This window comes from Sprattus sprattus, assembly GCF_963457725.1.
Source record: "Sprattus sprattus genome assembly, chromosome: 1".
NCBI lineage: Eukaryota > Metazoa > Chordata > Actinopteri > Clupeiformes > Clupeidae > Sprattus > Sprattus sprattus.
The window spans coordinates 67218009-67234365 of record NC_137920.1 but is presented as its reverse complement, the minus strand read 5'-3'; the positions used below and the strand labels follow the sequence as shown (position 1 = coordinate 67234365).

General features: G+C 39.4%; 3 protein-coding genes across 5 annotated transcripts in view; 2 read left to right on the top strand and 1 right to left on the bottom strand.

Annotated features, from left to right (window-relative positions):
* mcama (melanoma cell adhesion molecule a) overlaps positions 1-4574 on the top strand; it is a 29743-nt gene extending 25169 nt beyond the window's left edge. The window contains exons 12-16 of one of the 3 annotated variants that reach the window (XM_080832314.1): positions 69-210; positions 671-703; positions 1652-1778; positions 1955-2069; positions 2236-4574. In XM_080832314.1, coding sequence (XP_080688440.1) covers positions 69-210; positions 671-703; positions 1652-1778; positions 1955-2069; positions 2236-2256 — 438 coding nt within the window. In that variant the 3' untranslated portion in view covers positions 2257-4574. Of the gene's footprint in view, positions 1-68; positions 211-670; positions 704-1648; positions 1779-1954; positions 2070-2230 lie in introns of all 3 variants that reach the window. The other 2 variants (XM_080832313.1, XM_080832315.1) reach the window with 2 other exon arrangements.
* A 2158-nt stretch (positions 4575-6732) lies between these two features.
* On the top strand, positions 6733-9755 carry rsph4a (radial spoke head component 4A; the record flags this gene model as incomplete). Its single annotated transcript, XM_080855490.1, has 7 exons — positions 6733-6827; positions 7049-7277; positions 7452-7748; positions 7834-8283; positions 8748-8892; positions 9306-9423; positions 9524-9755. The coding sequence occupies 7 exons, from the start codon at positions 6733-6735 to the stop codon at positions 9753-9755; spliced, it is 1566 nt and encodes a 521-aa protein (XP_080711616.1).
* Positions 9756-11736: 1981 nt separating this feature from the next.
* napaa (N-ethylmaleimide-sensitive factor attachment protein, alpha a) lies at positions 11737-15470 on the bottom strand (the record flags this gene model as incomplete). Its single annotated transcript, XM_080856309.1, has 11 exons — positions 11737-11875; positions 12062-12112; positions 12352-12420; positions 12550-12654; positions 12808-12892; positions 12997-13052; positions 13293-13370; positions 14526-14572; positions 14724-14840; positions 14928-15007; positions 15373-15470. The coding sequence occupies 11 exons, from the start codon at positions 15468-15470 to the stop codon at positions 11774-11776; spliced, it is 888 nt and encodes a 295-aa protein (XP_080712435.1). The 3' UTR covers positions 11737-11773.
* Positions 15471-16357: the final 887 nt, after the last annotated feature.

The window sequence follows — 16357 nt, the reverse complement described above, 5'->3', positions numbered from 1 at the left end:
CAGGGTACCCATACATTTTTCTGGTGCATCCTCCAATATTGTTTGCTTGTGATTTTTCATGTCTATAGAGCTGGCGCGAGGTGCTGAACAGAGTCACAGAGGACAGCGTTCAGAGTTTGGTGACTCTCAAAGTCACGTCAGACATCACGGCCATCTGTAATGCAACAAACGACATGGGCGTGGAGACCAAGACCTACAGCATCAAATCAAGTGAGGCCCCATCACCTTAGATGAAATGAAAAGAAATGTATAAAGAACTGGGCACAGCTGAAAATACGCTCCCAGTCAAACAGTACCCTGTGGCATCACAGGCTGTGCCTCCCCCTGGCCTGTCAGGAGGAAACCCAGCTGGGACATGTTTTCCAATTATGGGGGTACTGACAGCCTTGTATGAGCTTGACCCCTTGGTGTGAGGCAGGAGAGCCCTCCCTTTTGTCTGGTAGCCTTACGCTTATGTTATGCACTATTATATGTTTGAAAAGGCACCCCTTGTCTGCATGTACTGCTGAGATGGCAATGTCTGGTTTGTGTCTAGGGCAAATTGCTACTGATATTTATGGTTTTCCTGTAACATTTACCAATGCCCGGAGCGTTCATGTACAATATCAATTATAAATTGAAATATTTTTGTTCTAAATCTGTAGTTAAACATTCCAATTTTATTTTGCAGTGTCCATGGTGACCCCGGCAGCAAAATTCCAAGGTAAGCCTGACAGACATTGCTGGAAATAAACTGACGTGAAACCAAAACACAAATGTGAAATTTGTGGAAATAGTGAATAGTTAGGCTTCCAAAACATTTTTTTCATACATTTGTCCAACCAAAATTTCACTCTCTCTACAAATCCAGCCTAAAAATGACTGATCAGCTGACAGGAATGAATAATTCATGATTTCCTGATGGTAAAGCTGCAGCGCCTCTGCAGTAGGATTGGCTCTCCTCCGTGCCCCTGGGCATATTTAAAATTCTGTGTGAAGAAAAGTCTACCAGAAAAGAAAAACACAAGTCAGACACTGCTTAGAAAAATAGAGGGGGATCCAAGACCAAATGTTTTTCCAAGAAGACTATGTAATTACAGTTTGTTGAATATTTTTCAAGTGCCTCTGCAGCATGGAGTTAGTTTAATGAAAGTTGTTGTGGTCTCCTGCTATTTTATTGACCGCAGTGGCTTGTAAATTCATTCCTAGACGATTGTTTGCTGTCTCAGTTTACGTTTATATATAGGACTTAACAATGCTACCTCAGAATGGAAGGTCTTAATTTTCCCCCAAGAGGATGACACAGTGGTACTAAGGCCCCTGCCACAAAGGCCACTTTCTATTGTTATGAGTGTGAGGAACGGGAGCAGAGGTTGCTGGAACTGAAGGCTGGTCTCACAGCTTCTCGTAAATGGGATAAACGGGCTGATTAAAATGCTGACTGCACAGCGTGCTTCATCCTTGTGTGTGCACTGAAATACAGGTCACTTACTCAGGCAGCAAATCAGCTTATAAAGAGAATAACGCTCACCACTTAAATCACTTAGCATATAACATGAGGGAAATCACGGCCATCAAAATGGTTACACAGTGTACATTCATTACCCAGTGGAATTAATGATGGTGTAAGGGAAACACAATGATTTGTTGTTCTGTCACCTCTCTAAAGCAGAAGGCAGTGGCATTATCATCGTGATCATCATCATCTGTATCCTTCTGCTGGCCATCCTGGGCAGTGTCCTCTATTTCCTTTACAAGAAAGGAAAGCTGCCCTGCGGACGCTCAGGCAAACAAGAAATGTGAGTGTTACTGTTCTCACACATCATTACATACAGTATTATGGCATTACTCAATGGCTACATTCAATATAGGTTAATTCCTCTTCAATCAATTACACGTTGCCCTCATATTCTTTGTAGCAGAGTTAGGCCAGAGACTATCAGTGTGTTAATATTTACAGCATTAATGTCTACAGCACCGCTGAGAAACCCAACAAGGAAGACATTGTGGTCGAGATGAAGGCTGAAAAGACAGAGGAAGCAGTTCTTCTCAAAGGTGTCAATGGTGACAAAAAACCTATGAATGATCAGGTAACTACATGAGTAAACATGGAAGCGCTGTAATTGCTCTCCCCTTTGGTCATGTGGAAATGCCAGTGGAATGTGAGTAAGCATGTTAAATCTTTGCTTTCTTTCCTCCCTCCTTCCACCCACCCCCCTGCCTCTGTTCACCTGCTGTTTTTTTCCTGGAGTAAAGTACATTGACCTGCGCAAATAACCTGGATGAAAGTCAAGTACTGCGGATGCCAGCTGTAACTCTTTGGGGCCTTGCTTGTCTGACAGTGCCCTCTGGCTCAGGCCATCAAGGTCGCGTACAGCAATGACTCCTTGATTCCTTCACTCCCTTGACTCTATATCTCAGTGATCAGTAGTATTCTCCATTGAACACACTGGACCAATTTGGACCCTTTCAAAAGGATGTGAATTAAAAAGGAACAAAAAAAACATTTCTTCCCCAAATATTTTTGCTATGTTGTCTGCCACCTTTAAAACACAATGAATCACAATTATGCGTTCTTTATAAAGTGTATATATTATATATATTTAGTTATTTAAAATATTTTGACATAAACCTTTCCGCTATGAGAAACACATTTCATGGAAAAGAGGGCCCTCGTTTAGTCTAGTACATTTCAACCATTTTAGTGGAAGTGGGGAGGTGTTTAATAGGCCTTCATCTTGGTGTTTTTCCAACTTTGTATCTGTACAGTCATGCTACTTCAGGTTTCAACTCTGTTCTAGAAATAACTGCCAAAGGACCAAACTGTCCTATTCCACTGTCTCTTGCCTGTATTTCTGAACTACTACTTGACAGACTGACGACATGGTGGCCAGACACCCACAGACCTCTCTGACACATGCCAAAAGATTGTAAAAAAAAAGAACTGTGGGATAGGGTTTTAACACAAAGCAGGTTATGTGTTGTTTAATGTCTTGCCACTGTACCCATAGTTTTCAACTCCACTGGTTTATCAAAGCAATGTTTGTGATATTTCAATATGTATTATGTTGCTGTTTGTTTGTATTACTGAGAGCAAGTGTAGTTTTTCCTGATAAACAAAAGCCCTTAATCATTCAGTACTTTCAGTGATAACATCACATGTTAAGCATGATCTTTAGGTAAATATGATCTATGGTACGTTACATCTTTTGTATTATTGAAATACTGGCTAACTGTTGATCAGTGGTCTCAAATGGAAATATATCTTAGTTCACAGCAGAGCAAAGAGCCAACAGCCATCTTTGCCTGTTCAACCACAACCGTAGTGACTACATCCGTAACACTGATGAGCATTTGCCAAATCCTGTTTCTGCTTTGTGCTGCCAAAAAGAAATGGCACAGCATGGTGTTCCTTTCTTTCTTTCCTTATTTGTAAAAGAAGTAGTCGGCCATTGCATTTGTAATATGTGGGGAAATCTGGAAGTGTTCGGCCCTTGACAAACTACTGCTAAGCTGTTGTATTGTTTGTAAATAGTAGCAAAAAACCTGTAGCTGTTATGTTCAACTGCAGTGGGGGAGAGGCGTCTTCCTCCTGTTGTATGAACTACAGTGCCTGTGGACACGTCTCCATTTTATGAAATGTTTGTTACACTGAAACCTTTTGTCTTTATGTATGTGTGTGTGTGGATTTGTGTAAGAAAGAGAGAGAGAGAGAGAGAGAGAGAGAGAGAGAGACAGAGTATGTGTGTGTGTGTCTTTGACTTGTGAAGGGAAGTGATCTGGCAACAGTTATTTTTTCAGAAGCGGTATTTAAACATGCATTGTTGATGATTTGGTAAAATCTTTTCCAGCTTGATCCAGTATTTTGATTTCTTTTAAAAACTACATGAGATGCTGGTACTTTGTGTATATACAAGGGGATACTATTCCTGAACGAGTAAGGTAGCTAATCAGTGGTGTTAATGCTTATTTTCAATGTCATGCAGAGTTGATCTTTGCAACTGAGTGGTTAGTCCCTGATTGATCAATTCCAACTAGGTTGATATCACAGACCAAATCAAAACATTTAAGTAGTAAGAATGGGTATATTCATTGAGTTATTTTTTATGAATACAAATACTACATTTACCAGTCCCATTAAACATGTTTTGATTACCTCAGGCTTTACATAATCTAAGTTCCTGCTGGATTATATCTTTATTATGTGTTTGGAGTTTCTGAAGTTACTCAACTGCAATTTCAAATTAGCACAGACTGAGAATCAGTGAAGCATCAGAATACCCTCTGATGTGTACACAAAGAACCAACCCTCATATATTGTGGATAGGAGGAAATCAGTTAACCCATTCAGTCCAAGCGAGATTTGCTCCCAAAATTGTCTGTCCAAATTCCAGGTCTCAGGAATGGTATGCTACAGCTGCAAAACAATCCCATAGGATTGCCTGTAAGGTCTTGGATAACCCTCAAAGTGACTGATGTTGCTTTTAATGAGAATTATTTCCTTTAAACAGTACCCCTTCATTGTGTAGAAATGTTTGAGCTTTGCTATCTGTATTTTATAATGTTCTGGTGTGTGTAAATTACGTACTTGTGATTTAAGGCTTGCTTTTTTTATAATTCCTTTTTTTGCAAAAAACAATGCCAAATAAAAATATGTTACATACTTGTTCTTGTACTGATTCCATCCTTCACAATATCTATTTTTTGCAGACCACAAAATATTTGGAATTTAAAAACAGGAGCTTTCCATGCCTTGGCTGCATCAAGTCTCATTTCCAATGTCAGATTTAACTCAGAACTGTTGAAATATGCTATTATTATGTCTGACTATATGCCCGACTGTGGTCTGTATCAGGAAGCCGAATGTGACTTCTGAAGAATGGGGGTTTTCTTAAGACCACGGTTTCCATGGTATCCTGCAGGGCTGCAGGCCTACTGTAGTTACAGATCTGAGTGACTCGAGGGGGCAAATAACATTTTTATCAAAAGGTACATACTGTATGCCTTCATTTAAGGAGTAAGCACGATAGTATTAAGTAATTAGTACATTAATATTCAAACATTTGTGCTATGATAACCTATTATGATGCCCATTTTCATTTCCTTAAGGCAGATGAGTCTTTTGCATTTAAGAAATAAAAACCAGTTAACATACTAACCACACACCCACTATGAGTGCAATGTTTCATTAAAAAAAGCTAATTATGGGTCACTCACATAATGACGAGAGACGAGACACAGTGGTTCCATGCTGCCCCCTAGTGCCTTAACTAATGTACTTCATGACAATTCAATGGGCTACACTACCAGCCTTGAAGGTTCATGTCACAACATCCATGTAGCCTATTGTACCACCTTTCGCCATTTGCTACAATGAAAAACTAAAGAAAACGTATAGATTCAATTAAGACCTAAATGGGACCTACATGTTATTTTGTTTTTATAGTCAGTAAGGGAACTGATAGAATATAACTGTAGGCAATGTACAGTAGGAATATGTATGTTTGAAACCAAACATATCAGTGACTTTTATGTGGACACACATGTAACACGTCACACATACAAATATGATGCCTCTATAACATAATTTCCAGACAGGAATAGACTTATTATTGATACTACCATGTACAGGGGCACCACTATAAATATTGGGGCCAATAAAGGAATGCAACATTGGGCCCCCTATACACCTAGATCAGGCACAAAGACTGGGATTGCTGAAAGCACACCCACAAAATCGACTTGACGACCCAAAGCTTGATAATTGACCTTTTGTAGTCACCAAATAATTAGCCAACTGTCCTTGACCAATGATCTATAGCGGGTCAGAGGTCCATGAGTAGCATCTCTCACTACTGTTATTTTCCAGCAAGAGGACATGTAAATTCTAAGTCTATTTTGAGGAATCATTCAGATCCAGCAGTAGCCTACAAAGTGTACACTCAATGAGGGTAGTGAGTATAGGGTGTATAGTAGCTAAAAGACATTATAATGGATGGACAGTATAATTTTGTTTTGTCCGTTAGCTTCATGGATTGCTCTGTAAATATATTATCAATGAAATACTGCTCACCCTCCTTCTTCTTCAACTAAGAAGTGTGTTGAGGGATATGTTCAAGAGTCTGTGCATGATAAGGGAGACCTGATTAGTGATTAGTTATAGCAGGATTGTCTACTAGCTACATATTCATTGTTGAGCTATATTAATTATATTTAGACCAAAATTGCACTCACCTTATTTTCTCTTGAGTTAACCTAACGAATATTTAATTTAAATCAAACCACCTATAAGTTAGCGAGCTAGGGGTGAATTCTAAAAGTTATCTGTATGATTTGACCAAATTCTACGAAAAAAAGCTGTCTTTCTTTCTTTAGTCAGACAATTTGCGGTGTAAAACTTGAAACCAAATGTTCAGACCAATGACATATTGCTCGTTTGGTGTATCATGCATTGTGTTGTGTGTAACTCAATAACCTGTGTAGGTGGTGTCTTGGCCGGATTACTGGGCTCTAGTTTTGGAGTATTTTGTGTATTTTTGTCACTTACAGCTCCACAGATTTGCTAATTCATAGAAATAGAAAAAGCTGAGAACTCTGTCATATTGCATCTCTATGCTGTAGTAGTCTACCACGTGAAGATGCAGCTATGGTAACCATATGTTTACCATAGCAACAGGTTGGGACAGCAACAAAAAGAAGCGAGAAAGTCCCTCCTGGGCTATTACTTAAAAATACAGATATTCTATTTGAAAGATGATGCCAACCGAGGAAGACAAACAAACGGATCAGATGGCAACGTGTCTAAAGGCATTCATGCTGAAGAGCAGCACAAAAACTAACCTCAACCTGTAAGTAATCATTTTAGCGCTACGCCAACGATGGCTATCATAGCTATTTAATTAGCTAGCTAATGTTGCTTGTTTTGACACTAACCCAGCCAGGTGTTAATATTATTAACACTGTGCTTCACTAACAATAACATAGTGAGTTCTCCGTTGTAGTAAAACATCAACTCACGTTAGGTTGTAACTCTAATGTCACCGTCACCATCTCTTTTCACTTTCCCAAGCTATGATCACCTTGCCCGGTTGCTTCATAAGATTCTGGATGAGCGCCCCGAAAATGCAGTGGACGTGTTTGAGGACATGAGCAGGGAGGTGAAGCGAGGCTTGATGCAGGAAAAGCAAGGTGCCTTGCGTGATACCCCATTGAGTTCTGCTCAGCAGGATCTTGCTGAACTACAGCGGATACTATTTGCACGCCGGCAAGGTGAACAAGGGGACCAAGAAGAAGAATTGGTGAGAAGTTTTGATAAAGCTTCAACATTATGTGTAATTCGATAGGATACTTTCATTTGCAAACTATATATTCTACATTTAGCGTTAATGGTCACGTTAAATCTCTTCATAGGCATGTCATCAAATATTTGTATTTTGATCAACAGTGTACTCTATCACTGTACCATCATTCAGGTTGAAGCCCCAATACCCAATGTGGCAGAACTGGCGTTTTACCTGGAGCAGGCTGGTGTAGGTATGGACAAAGATGAGATGCAGAGAATCTTCTTAGCACTGAAGCACCTGGTTGACACGCAGCCCCTGCAGCGCTGTCGCTTTTGGGGCAAAATCCTGGGCACAGAGGCCAACTACCTAGTGGCAGAGGTAGAGCTGAGAGAGGATGAGGAGGAGGAGGAAGGTGTGGAGGAAACAGCAAATGAAGAAGAAAAGGAGCCAAATGATGAGGAAGAAGGAGGAGAAGTGATGGAAGTGGTAAGCCTAGTGTAGGGATATTTTACTCATTCAGGTGAAAAAAGACTCCAGATATTAGAGGTTAAATAATTCATGTGCCTTTTAGGTTGACCCCCTTCCCAAATCTACATATCAACCAGCACCAGTGGTGCCCAAAGAGGAGAATCATACTGGTGCAAACAAGTACACTTACTTCGTTTGCCAGGAGCCTGGCTTACCTTGGGTCAAACTGCCAAGTGTCACCCCTGCACAAATCACAACTGCTCGACAGATCCGAAAGTTCTTCACGGGACGTCTGAGCACTCCAATTATCAGTTATCCACCATTTCCTGGCAGTGAGGCCAACTATTTGCGGGCCCAAATCGCACGTATCTCCGCTGCAACACAAGTCAGTCCTCTTGGGTACTTTCAGTTTGGAGAAGAGGAAGGAGAAGATGATGATGATGGAGCACGTGCAAGCTTTGAGGAAAACCCTGACTTTGAAGGCATTCCTGTAACAGAAATGGCAGAGTCACTGTCCACATGGGTGCATCACGTTCAGCACATCCTAGTTCAGGTAATTTTCATTTTCATGCTGACTATGCAAGGCTTTTTGACCCTTGGGCTGAGAACAGCTAATACCCATCTTCTTAAAGGTAGACTACTTTCTCCTTTTAGATAATATATAAGATTAACTCCTTGAGACATCTATGCACCTCTCTTTATTGGCTAACCCATGCCAGATTTATTAAACTTTTAAAACTACATGAAACATCCCAAGATTATTCCATCTGATTTTTACATAAAATATCGCATGACATACTGTGGGGTTTTTGACTGGCAACTGTAGCAACTGCACTGGAATGGCCATTGTACTCACATAAATCAGTTATGGACATCAAAGTAAAATTCATCCAAACTAATTCTGTTCACTGAGATGAACACATTGACAGTGATTAAGTTGAGAAGTCTGATTTGAAGTTTTTGCCTCGACAGTTGTGACATTTGTGTGACACACTGACGTGAATGTCTGTCCCCAAGGGTCGCTGTGTCTGGGTCAACCTGGCTGGGAAGCCTGAGGATAACTTTGAGGAGGATGGGGAAGAAGAGGAGAAAGACGAGGAGCCGGATGAGCCAGAACCTGAAGTGGGCCCGCCACTCCTAACCCCTCTGTCTGAGGATGCAGGTCAGCAATCACCTCACAAAGCCAGATGTTTATCAAAATATCACAGAGCCAGACATTTATTGCAATGGAGAGAAGATTTTTTGTAAATGGGCAGGATTAGCATGCATTTAAAATAGTCTGAACCAATCCAATGCTTTGTGAAAGCAGATCTAAAAGTATTGTGGCTCTTAGTATAGAGACAAAAGGTGAGCCCAGAGGGAAAACCTGGAAAGTGACTTTACAGTAGCTGTAAATACAAATACAGAATTTCATTGAGTTATCCCCACAAGTGTCCTGTGGTCACAAACTGCCAGTCACATCAGCCCTGGCAAGAACCATAATACTGTTCATGTCCAAAAAAAAGGGCTGTGTGTTGAACTATAGAGACCTGTTTCTGGACAAAGTAGGAGTTTATGTGTGCTTTATGTGTCTAGAAGTCAACAACACCTCTCCATGGAGCCTTGGGCTATCCTCAGCCCTAATCACCCAGTTTGCCATTTCTACTCTGCGCTCAAACCTCTGGCCAGGGGCCCATGCCTATGCCTGTGGGAAGTAAGGAGCAGTTTCCCAAATGATGGTACTTCATACTATTGTGTAGGTCAATTATGATCATCCATACAAGAAAACTAACACACATGCATATTGCCTTCAGAAAATTTGACAGCATCTACATCGGATGGGGCATGAAGTCTACCGACTCCAAGTATGGATTCAGCCCCACCACGGTGCCAATGGCTCAGGCCGAGTACTCAAGTGGGCCGGAGATCACAGAGGCCCTGGACCCCTCTCTGGAGGAGGAGCAGGCCCTGAAGGCTGCCTTAGAGGAACAGAGAGCTGCACAGGAGGAGGCAGAGGGCCTTGACGATGAAGAAGATGACGACTGAGGAGGAGAGGAGCTCTACACAGATTATATCAAGACAGATTGTTTTTAAAGAGGGCAACTTTATAGTGTTGATCTCTATTTTAAATAAATACTGGACGTCAGCATACAAAAGCATCCTGTCTTAAGTACAAACTGTATACATGCATTGACATCCAGTAGAAGTTGTATCGAGTACAGATTTCTATAAGGCAGGTAAACAGATAAACTTTCACGGTATAGTATTTTTATTTTGCTTTCGTCAAAGAATTCATTAAGATACAAGAAAATCACTAAGATCAGCTTACTTAAGTACTGAGTTAAAATGCTATCACATCTCTTGGTCAGACTAAAATATCTTTGCTAAATGTTATCTAGAGAACATTTAGTGTTTTCACTTATTTTACAATTGACATTGCATTTCAGCTTCAGCAATTGCAGTATTCAGTCAGATTAATCATGCTATATCATGTGATCTGCTATGCCTCTAAATTAAGTTACATAAAGCAATGTAGAAATACCCAAGGAAAGAAATACAGGAAACATCATTTTAGAAGGAATGGTTTAAAATCCATGAGGTTAATCTAAACTAACAATGTTTTCAGTAACAGCTGTATAAAGAAAATATGATTTCAAATCCTTGTTATGCTCGGTAAAGTATACTCACAGTAAAATGACATGCAAGTTCTCCTGGATCACACATATTGAGATTCATAAAAAATAAATATATTTGGTTGAGATCCATGACATTATTAGATGGTGTTCTTTTATATTCTGAAAGCTTAATAACATTAAGCTATCTGCAAATTCCTCAATAGAGGACATAATTAGTATAATTCAATAAACAACCTATATCAAATTAAATATGTGTATGGTTAAGTTTAAACAGAAGACTCAATAAATTCAGGTTAACCTATGCAAACCAAAAAGCAAAGAATGTTACTCTGTATGAATTATCATGCTGAACTGACTATATTGAATGAATGCAGGTTATCTGGTATGCAGGAAGTGCTCCTATATAATGAATATGGAAATGACTTAAGTAAATCCTCATTACAAAAAAGTCAGAAGGATGCTACAGAATCATTTAGGTGTACCTGGCAAAGACAGGAAGTAAGGATAGGTTTGGAATTCTCAACTCCATGCCTCATCAAAAAGGTAATTTCCCACAATTTTTAGCCTCTCTCTTGCATAACCGTACTGACAGTTTAAGTGTCAATTTTCAAACCCCACAAAACTTTGGAAAACTCACATTACTGGCAGGTCAGGTGTGTCTGGTCGTGTTCTACTACACTGCACTGTTTTTGCAGTTGGCAAGATGAATGTCCAGTGCCAAACCAGTCAAGTCATAATCATTTTCTCAACAATCCCCTGTACTAATAATTTAAAACATCTTGCAAAATTACTTAGAATTTTACATGAGGACAGGTGGGGAACTTTACTGATACCAACTTCACAGCTGTTTGGCAAGATACCAAAGACACTAGGTGAGCCATGTAAATGCTAAATAAAGTAAGCAAAACCTAGCTTACACAAAAGCATGTTTTTTTTTTAATGTAAAATCTAGATAAGCATTACAATGGCATGAGCTTCCTGTTGTTCCAGTTCTGGATTCCTCAAATGAGGTTTTGCAAATCAAACTCACTGAACAGCATTCAAGCTGAAAAATGGAAAGGTAACTTTTTGGCAATCCGTAAGTGACCAGCCCGGCGTGCAAGAGTACAATTAGTATATATGACTATAAATAAGGAGGAAATTACCATAACAGCAAGGAATGGGTTGAAAATAAATACATTTTTTGAAGCCAGCTTGCTCCTTTGCAGAACCAATACTGTTTCTCTTAAAAACATAAAAGGTTAAGCTGCAGTTAAGGTTAGCTCTGCTTGGCAAAACATATACAACTGTTCTTTGGAAAGATCACCCATAATCCTTTCTTCTGAACAAACCACAAAATAAAAAAAGTGGGTACAGTTCATGTTGAAAGGTGTAAACAACGATACGAGAGGAGAAGGGGAGGGTGTCGTCAGGCAGCGGGAAAGGGTGTTAGCGCAGGTCACTCTCGTCATCCTGGATGCCCTTCTTGATCCTGAGTAACATGGTGGTATAGTACTGATCCAGCCTGGTGATCGAGTCAAACTCCTTTATCTGTGGCAGAGAGAAAACCAAGACTACCATTTGTTAGGTGACAGCAAAATTGTACACAGTAATTATGTTCACTCTAGCTGTTTGTTTGGCTAGGAGATAATAACACCTTAACCTAGTGATGGATGTGGCTGCAGTTTACAACATCCTCTAAGCCTACTGAATCTTTGGGGGGAGGGGGGTACTCACAGCATCAGTGTACGCATCGATATTCTGTTCATCAAATGCATCAAGGAGTTTCTGTTTAATGCAAAGATTGGAAATGACAATGATTAGGGAGATTACATGCTTTCCTACTATAAAACAGAAAACGGGCTAAAGAAGGTTATTGAGGGCAAAATTGTTTATAAAATGCAATCCCTCACAGCTGAATAAATGTAATGAGTATATATGCTCAACACATATCTGTGTAGAATAAATAAACTGCTTGCACTAAACAGTGTGTGTTGCTGCATAAGTGTTGTTATTAAAATATTTACCTTGACTAGTTTACACTCTCTGCAGTCGGAGAAAGCTGGAAACATTTCCTCATACCTCTGAACTGCCAACTGTTGAGGAAACAGTGACGAAAAAATGGTTGTTTGTCTGATGGTTGTCTAAAGACGTCTTTTCAGTTCCATTTAGCAACTTCAACGCACAGCAATACATCCCACTGCATCACAGTCCCACTACATTACCTTAGCATTCAACATGTCAACACAAAAGTGACAGAGTGCTGCTTTGAAGAAGTAGTCTTTTGCACCATACTTGAGCAAAGTGCTGTCCATTGCATAGGTGCCAATCTGAAAAGACAGACAGAAGGTCACAATAATGCTAAATCATGCAATATGCAGTCTTATGAACGAAACAAGAACAACATAACACATACCTGCTCATAGATTTCAATAGCGTTCTGGTACTGTTCAAAAATTTAACAAGAATAACATAACACATACCTGCTCATAGATTTCGATAGCTTTCTGGTACTGTTCCAGCTGGGCAGCAAAAGTAGCCACTTTCAGGAGACATTTATTGCAAGCACTTCACAAAAGGGATTTAAAAATAACATTGGGTAAATATTTCACATTCAGTTAATGCTCAAACATTTTATCCAAGCACATGCATGTAACTGTAGTCATAGCCACCTGGTAGATTCCTCCATTTTGTAATAATCTGCGGCTTGTTCATATTGAGCAACTGCCTATGGGGGAAAGGAAAAGAGTTAGAAGTAAGCACAACAAAGACGCAAAACTAAAATTAGTTAAAGAAGATATTTTCATTCAGTTTCATCTCAATGGCATTTTGCAGCTAACGAACTTGGTGCAAGAGATATGAGTCACATAAAAGTTTATTATAGGGAATAATTAAAACTAAATAAGTAACCAATATGTGAAAACATCTGCCTGCTTCTGTTTATCCTTTCTTGTCTCTTTTTGCTCACCTTCTCAACGTCCAGCAGCTCATTTTCATAGATCTCAGCACAGATAACATGGTTTTTAGCTGCAATTGTGAAGCGCCCCTGAAGAAATATAGAGGCATCATATCACAAACATAACACTGACTGTCCGAAAAATGTGTCTTTCCTAATGAATACCACCATATAAAAAGTACATGTGTATCAAACTGCATCCGCTTTCTTTACTGCAGCAATGAATTATCTGCTACTTTATAACATGTCCATTTAATTACAGAAATGTTTTTGTATGAAGTTAATACTTTTAAAATTCACAAATAAATGTCACATGATGTAAACGCTGTCACATTTATTGACAGAGTGAATGTATGTGTGGATTCTTAAGACTTTCCTGTGTAGCTTGATTTTGAAATGCATTTATTTTTTTAATTTGAGCTAAAATAGCCTGATATGTTGTTAAATAGAGATTGATTGTCTTTCTGTCGAACTTGTTATAATTGACTGTGTAGGCTACCAGTAATTAAATATCAGCATAGATAATTAAAATTAGGCTACTTTAGTGTATACATTGAGCTGGTAGGAGGAGGTGTGACTTTCAACATAACTTGGTGAAAATGTTTAGTACAGACGAAGTATTGTGTTTTCACATGAACTAACATATGGTTTGAAGTAACTGAGGGCAATAAACCCATCTCTCTGGATTCTGTTTATCCAGCATTGTGTTGGTCCTAATTACCCAGCATCTGTGTTGAAAAAGCAACTGGGTTAGCGGTTGGGTTAGTCCAATGGTTACCCAGCAGTTAAACAAGACAGCACAGTTTGAGTGCCCACCGCTGCTGCTACCGCGGCTGCTGCTGCTCTACTTCAGGAAAGCAACCTTCTCAGGCTGAAGCTCAATCAGTCTCAAAAATCCACAAATAAATGCAGGAATGTTCATAAATGATAAGCAATTTGTAAATTATAATTAGTCACTCCGCAAATAAATGTATCAGCATTCACATTTGTGAATCGCATGGCATTTATATGTGAATCAGGAAATACATTTGAGTTATGTGACATTTGCTTGTGAATTGTGTTAAATGGATTTGCGAATCACAAAATACATTGTATTGAACTTTGAAACTATTCTAACTACATAAGTTTGTTATGCACACAAAAGCATTATACCATGACTGGCTACCCTGGTAAGCTGGTGAGCATCCACAGCTGATCTAACATATGACTGAACATTTGTATACAAAGGTGTGACAGTCTTCTCACCATGTCAGTGTAAATCTCGATCGCCAGGCCAAGACACTTCACTGCCTCTGTGGATAGCAGAAGGCAAAAATCAAACTAAATAATTAAAGAAATCAATGCAGCTACTCAAACCCTATGTCACAAAATGTGAACCCAGTAGCCTATTCATCAGGTTACTGCTAAAAACGTCTAGGAGTACAAGAGACTTAAGTAGCCTACCTTCCGGGTCAGATTTTTTAAAGGCATTCCCTGCGTCAATAAAGCTCACAGCAGCATTTAGTTTGTTGTCCACTTGCAGGTTTAGTCTGGCAGATTTGCAGAAAGCATTTCCTGCCGCTGAAAAAATAGACATTAAGTTAAGTTCCTCTGTAAATGTAACCAATAAGACCAATGTACAAATAAGACCCAGCAATAGATGCTTACCGCTCCAATTTTTGGCCATCTTGAACATATTTCCAGCTCTTACATACATATCACAGGCTTCTTCAGCCTTTGATGAGTTCCTTAAATAAACCATTTGATAAGCAATTTATTAACATTTGCAGAAATACCTAGCACTGAATATCTCTGACAATGAAGTCTATAGGGTTATTATTTACCTGAAGACAGTAGTGACTACTCAGCATGACTAACGTTATACTAGCACGACAACAAGTAAGTTGCCCTGTTTATAATAACGTACTGTTATACAATACTATCGGTTCAAATAATATATCTCTATCCCGGTTCAAAACTAAATAACGCAGTTCGCAATGCTGTCTGCGATGTAAACATAATTGAGTGAACGTAACGTCAGCTGATGATGGATGATGCTAGTCAGGCTCTTTGGTTTGCTAAGGAAGTAGCTAGCTGACTAGATAGTTCTTACCCAAATAACGTCCCCATAAACGACTTTGGTGATCTCATTTTCTTATCTGCCTCTGCCACCAGAGCCATTGCCTCCTTTTCTTTTGCAGAGTGATCCATGTTGGATTGTTTTGTGTGTATTTTAGGCCTACGAGAGAACAGACTTTACGGGCTATCTCTTCTGTGAAGTCTTTACCACTGCATCAGACGGCTGTTTTGCGAGTATGCGTACGACGCGGGGATAGGCTTAACAGCCGGGTTTTTAGTCATTGGTTAGGAAAGGGGACGGTGGACAGTTGTCGCTACTTCGCACATTTCTCTGTAAACTGACAGGACATGTTGATTTGATTTTGGAAATATTCTGGGAATTTTGGGAAATGATAAGCCTCCACATAACACAACGACCAAGCAGATATAGTGTCTTTCCTTCAAGTAAGGTGCAACTGCACCCCAAACTGTTTTATTTAGCTGTATATTATACGGGTTGGAGTTGGCCACCCCACCTGAAATTTTAAAGTTCTATGAAGGACTCATTTTTCTCAGCAGAAGTCAGGAAACGGCAATAAAATAATTCAAAAGCGGTATTCGGGAGGAATGTCTTATCGTTTGGGCAAGTAAGCATAAAATAAGCGGGGTAACGTATGGTCTGCGGTTCAGTATCAGAGAATAAATCCCTTCAGGTTCGTCCTGTCAAGACTTATTTTTTGCGATACTGACTATGCATGATCCCTTACAAACTAAATTATAGAACTGTGGTGAAATACATCAGAGCTGATGTTCATATTGACAAAATTCCCATTAAAATGGCATTTCACCCGCTGAAAATGGCTTAACACGCCATCTACTGTTTAAAACTGTCAACCTCTTCAGTTGCTACATGCAGGTGGATTCATTTCTTAAAATGTGCTTTGACATGATATCATAATGTCACTCAAACTCATTGGCCATACAAAATATTATTGGAAATGTATTAGTTTATATTTGTAAAAGTAATATAAATACAATTA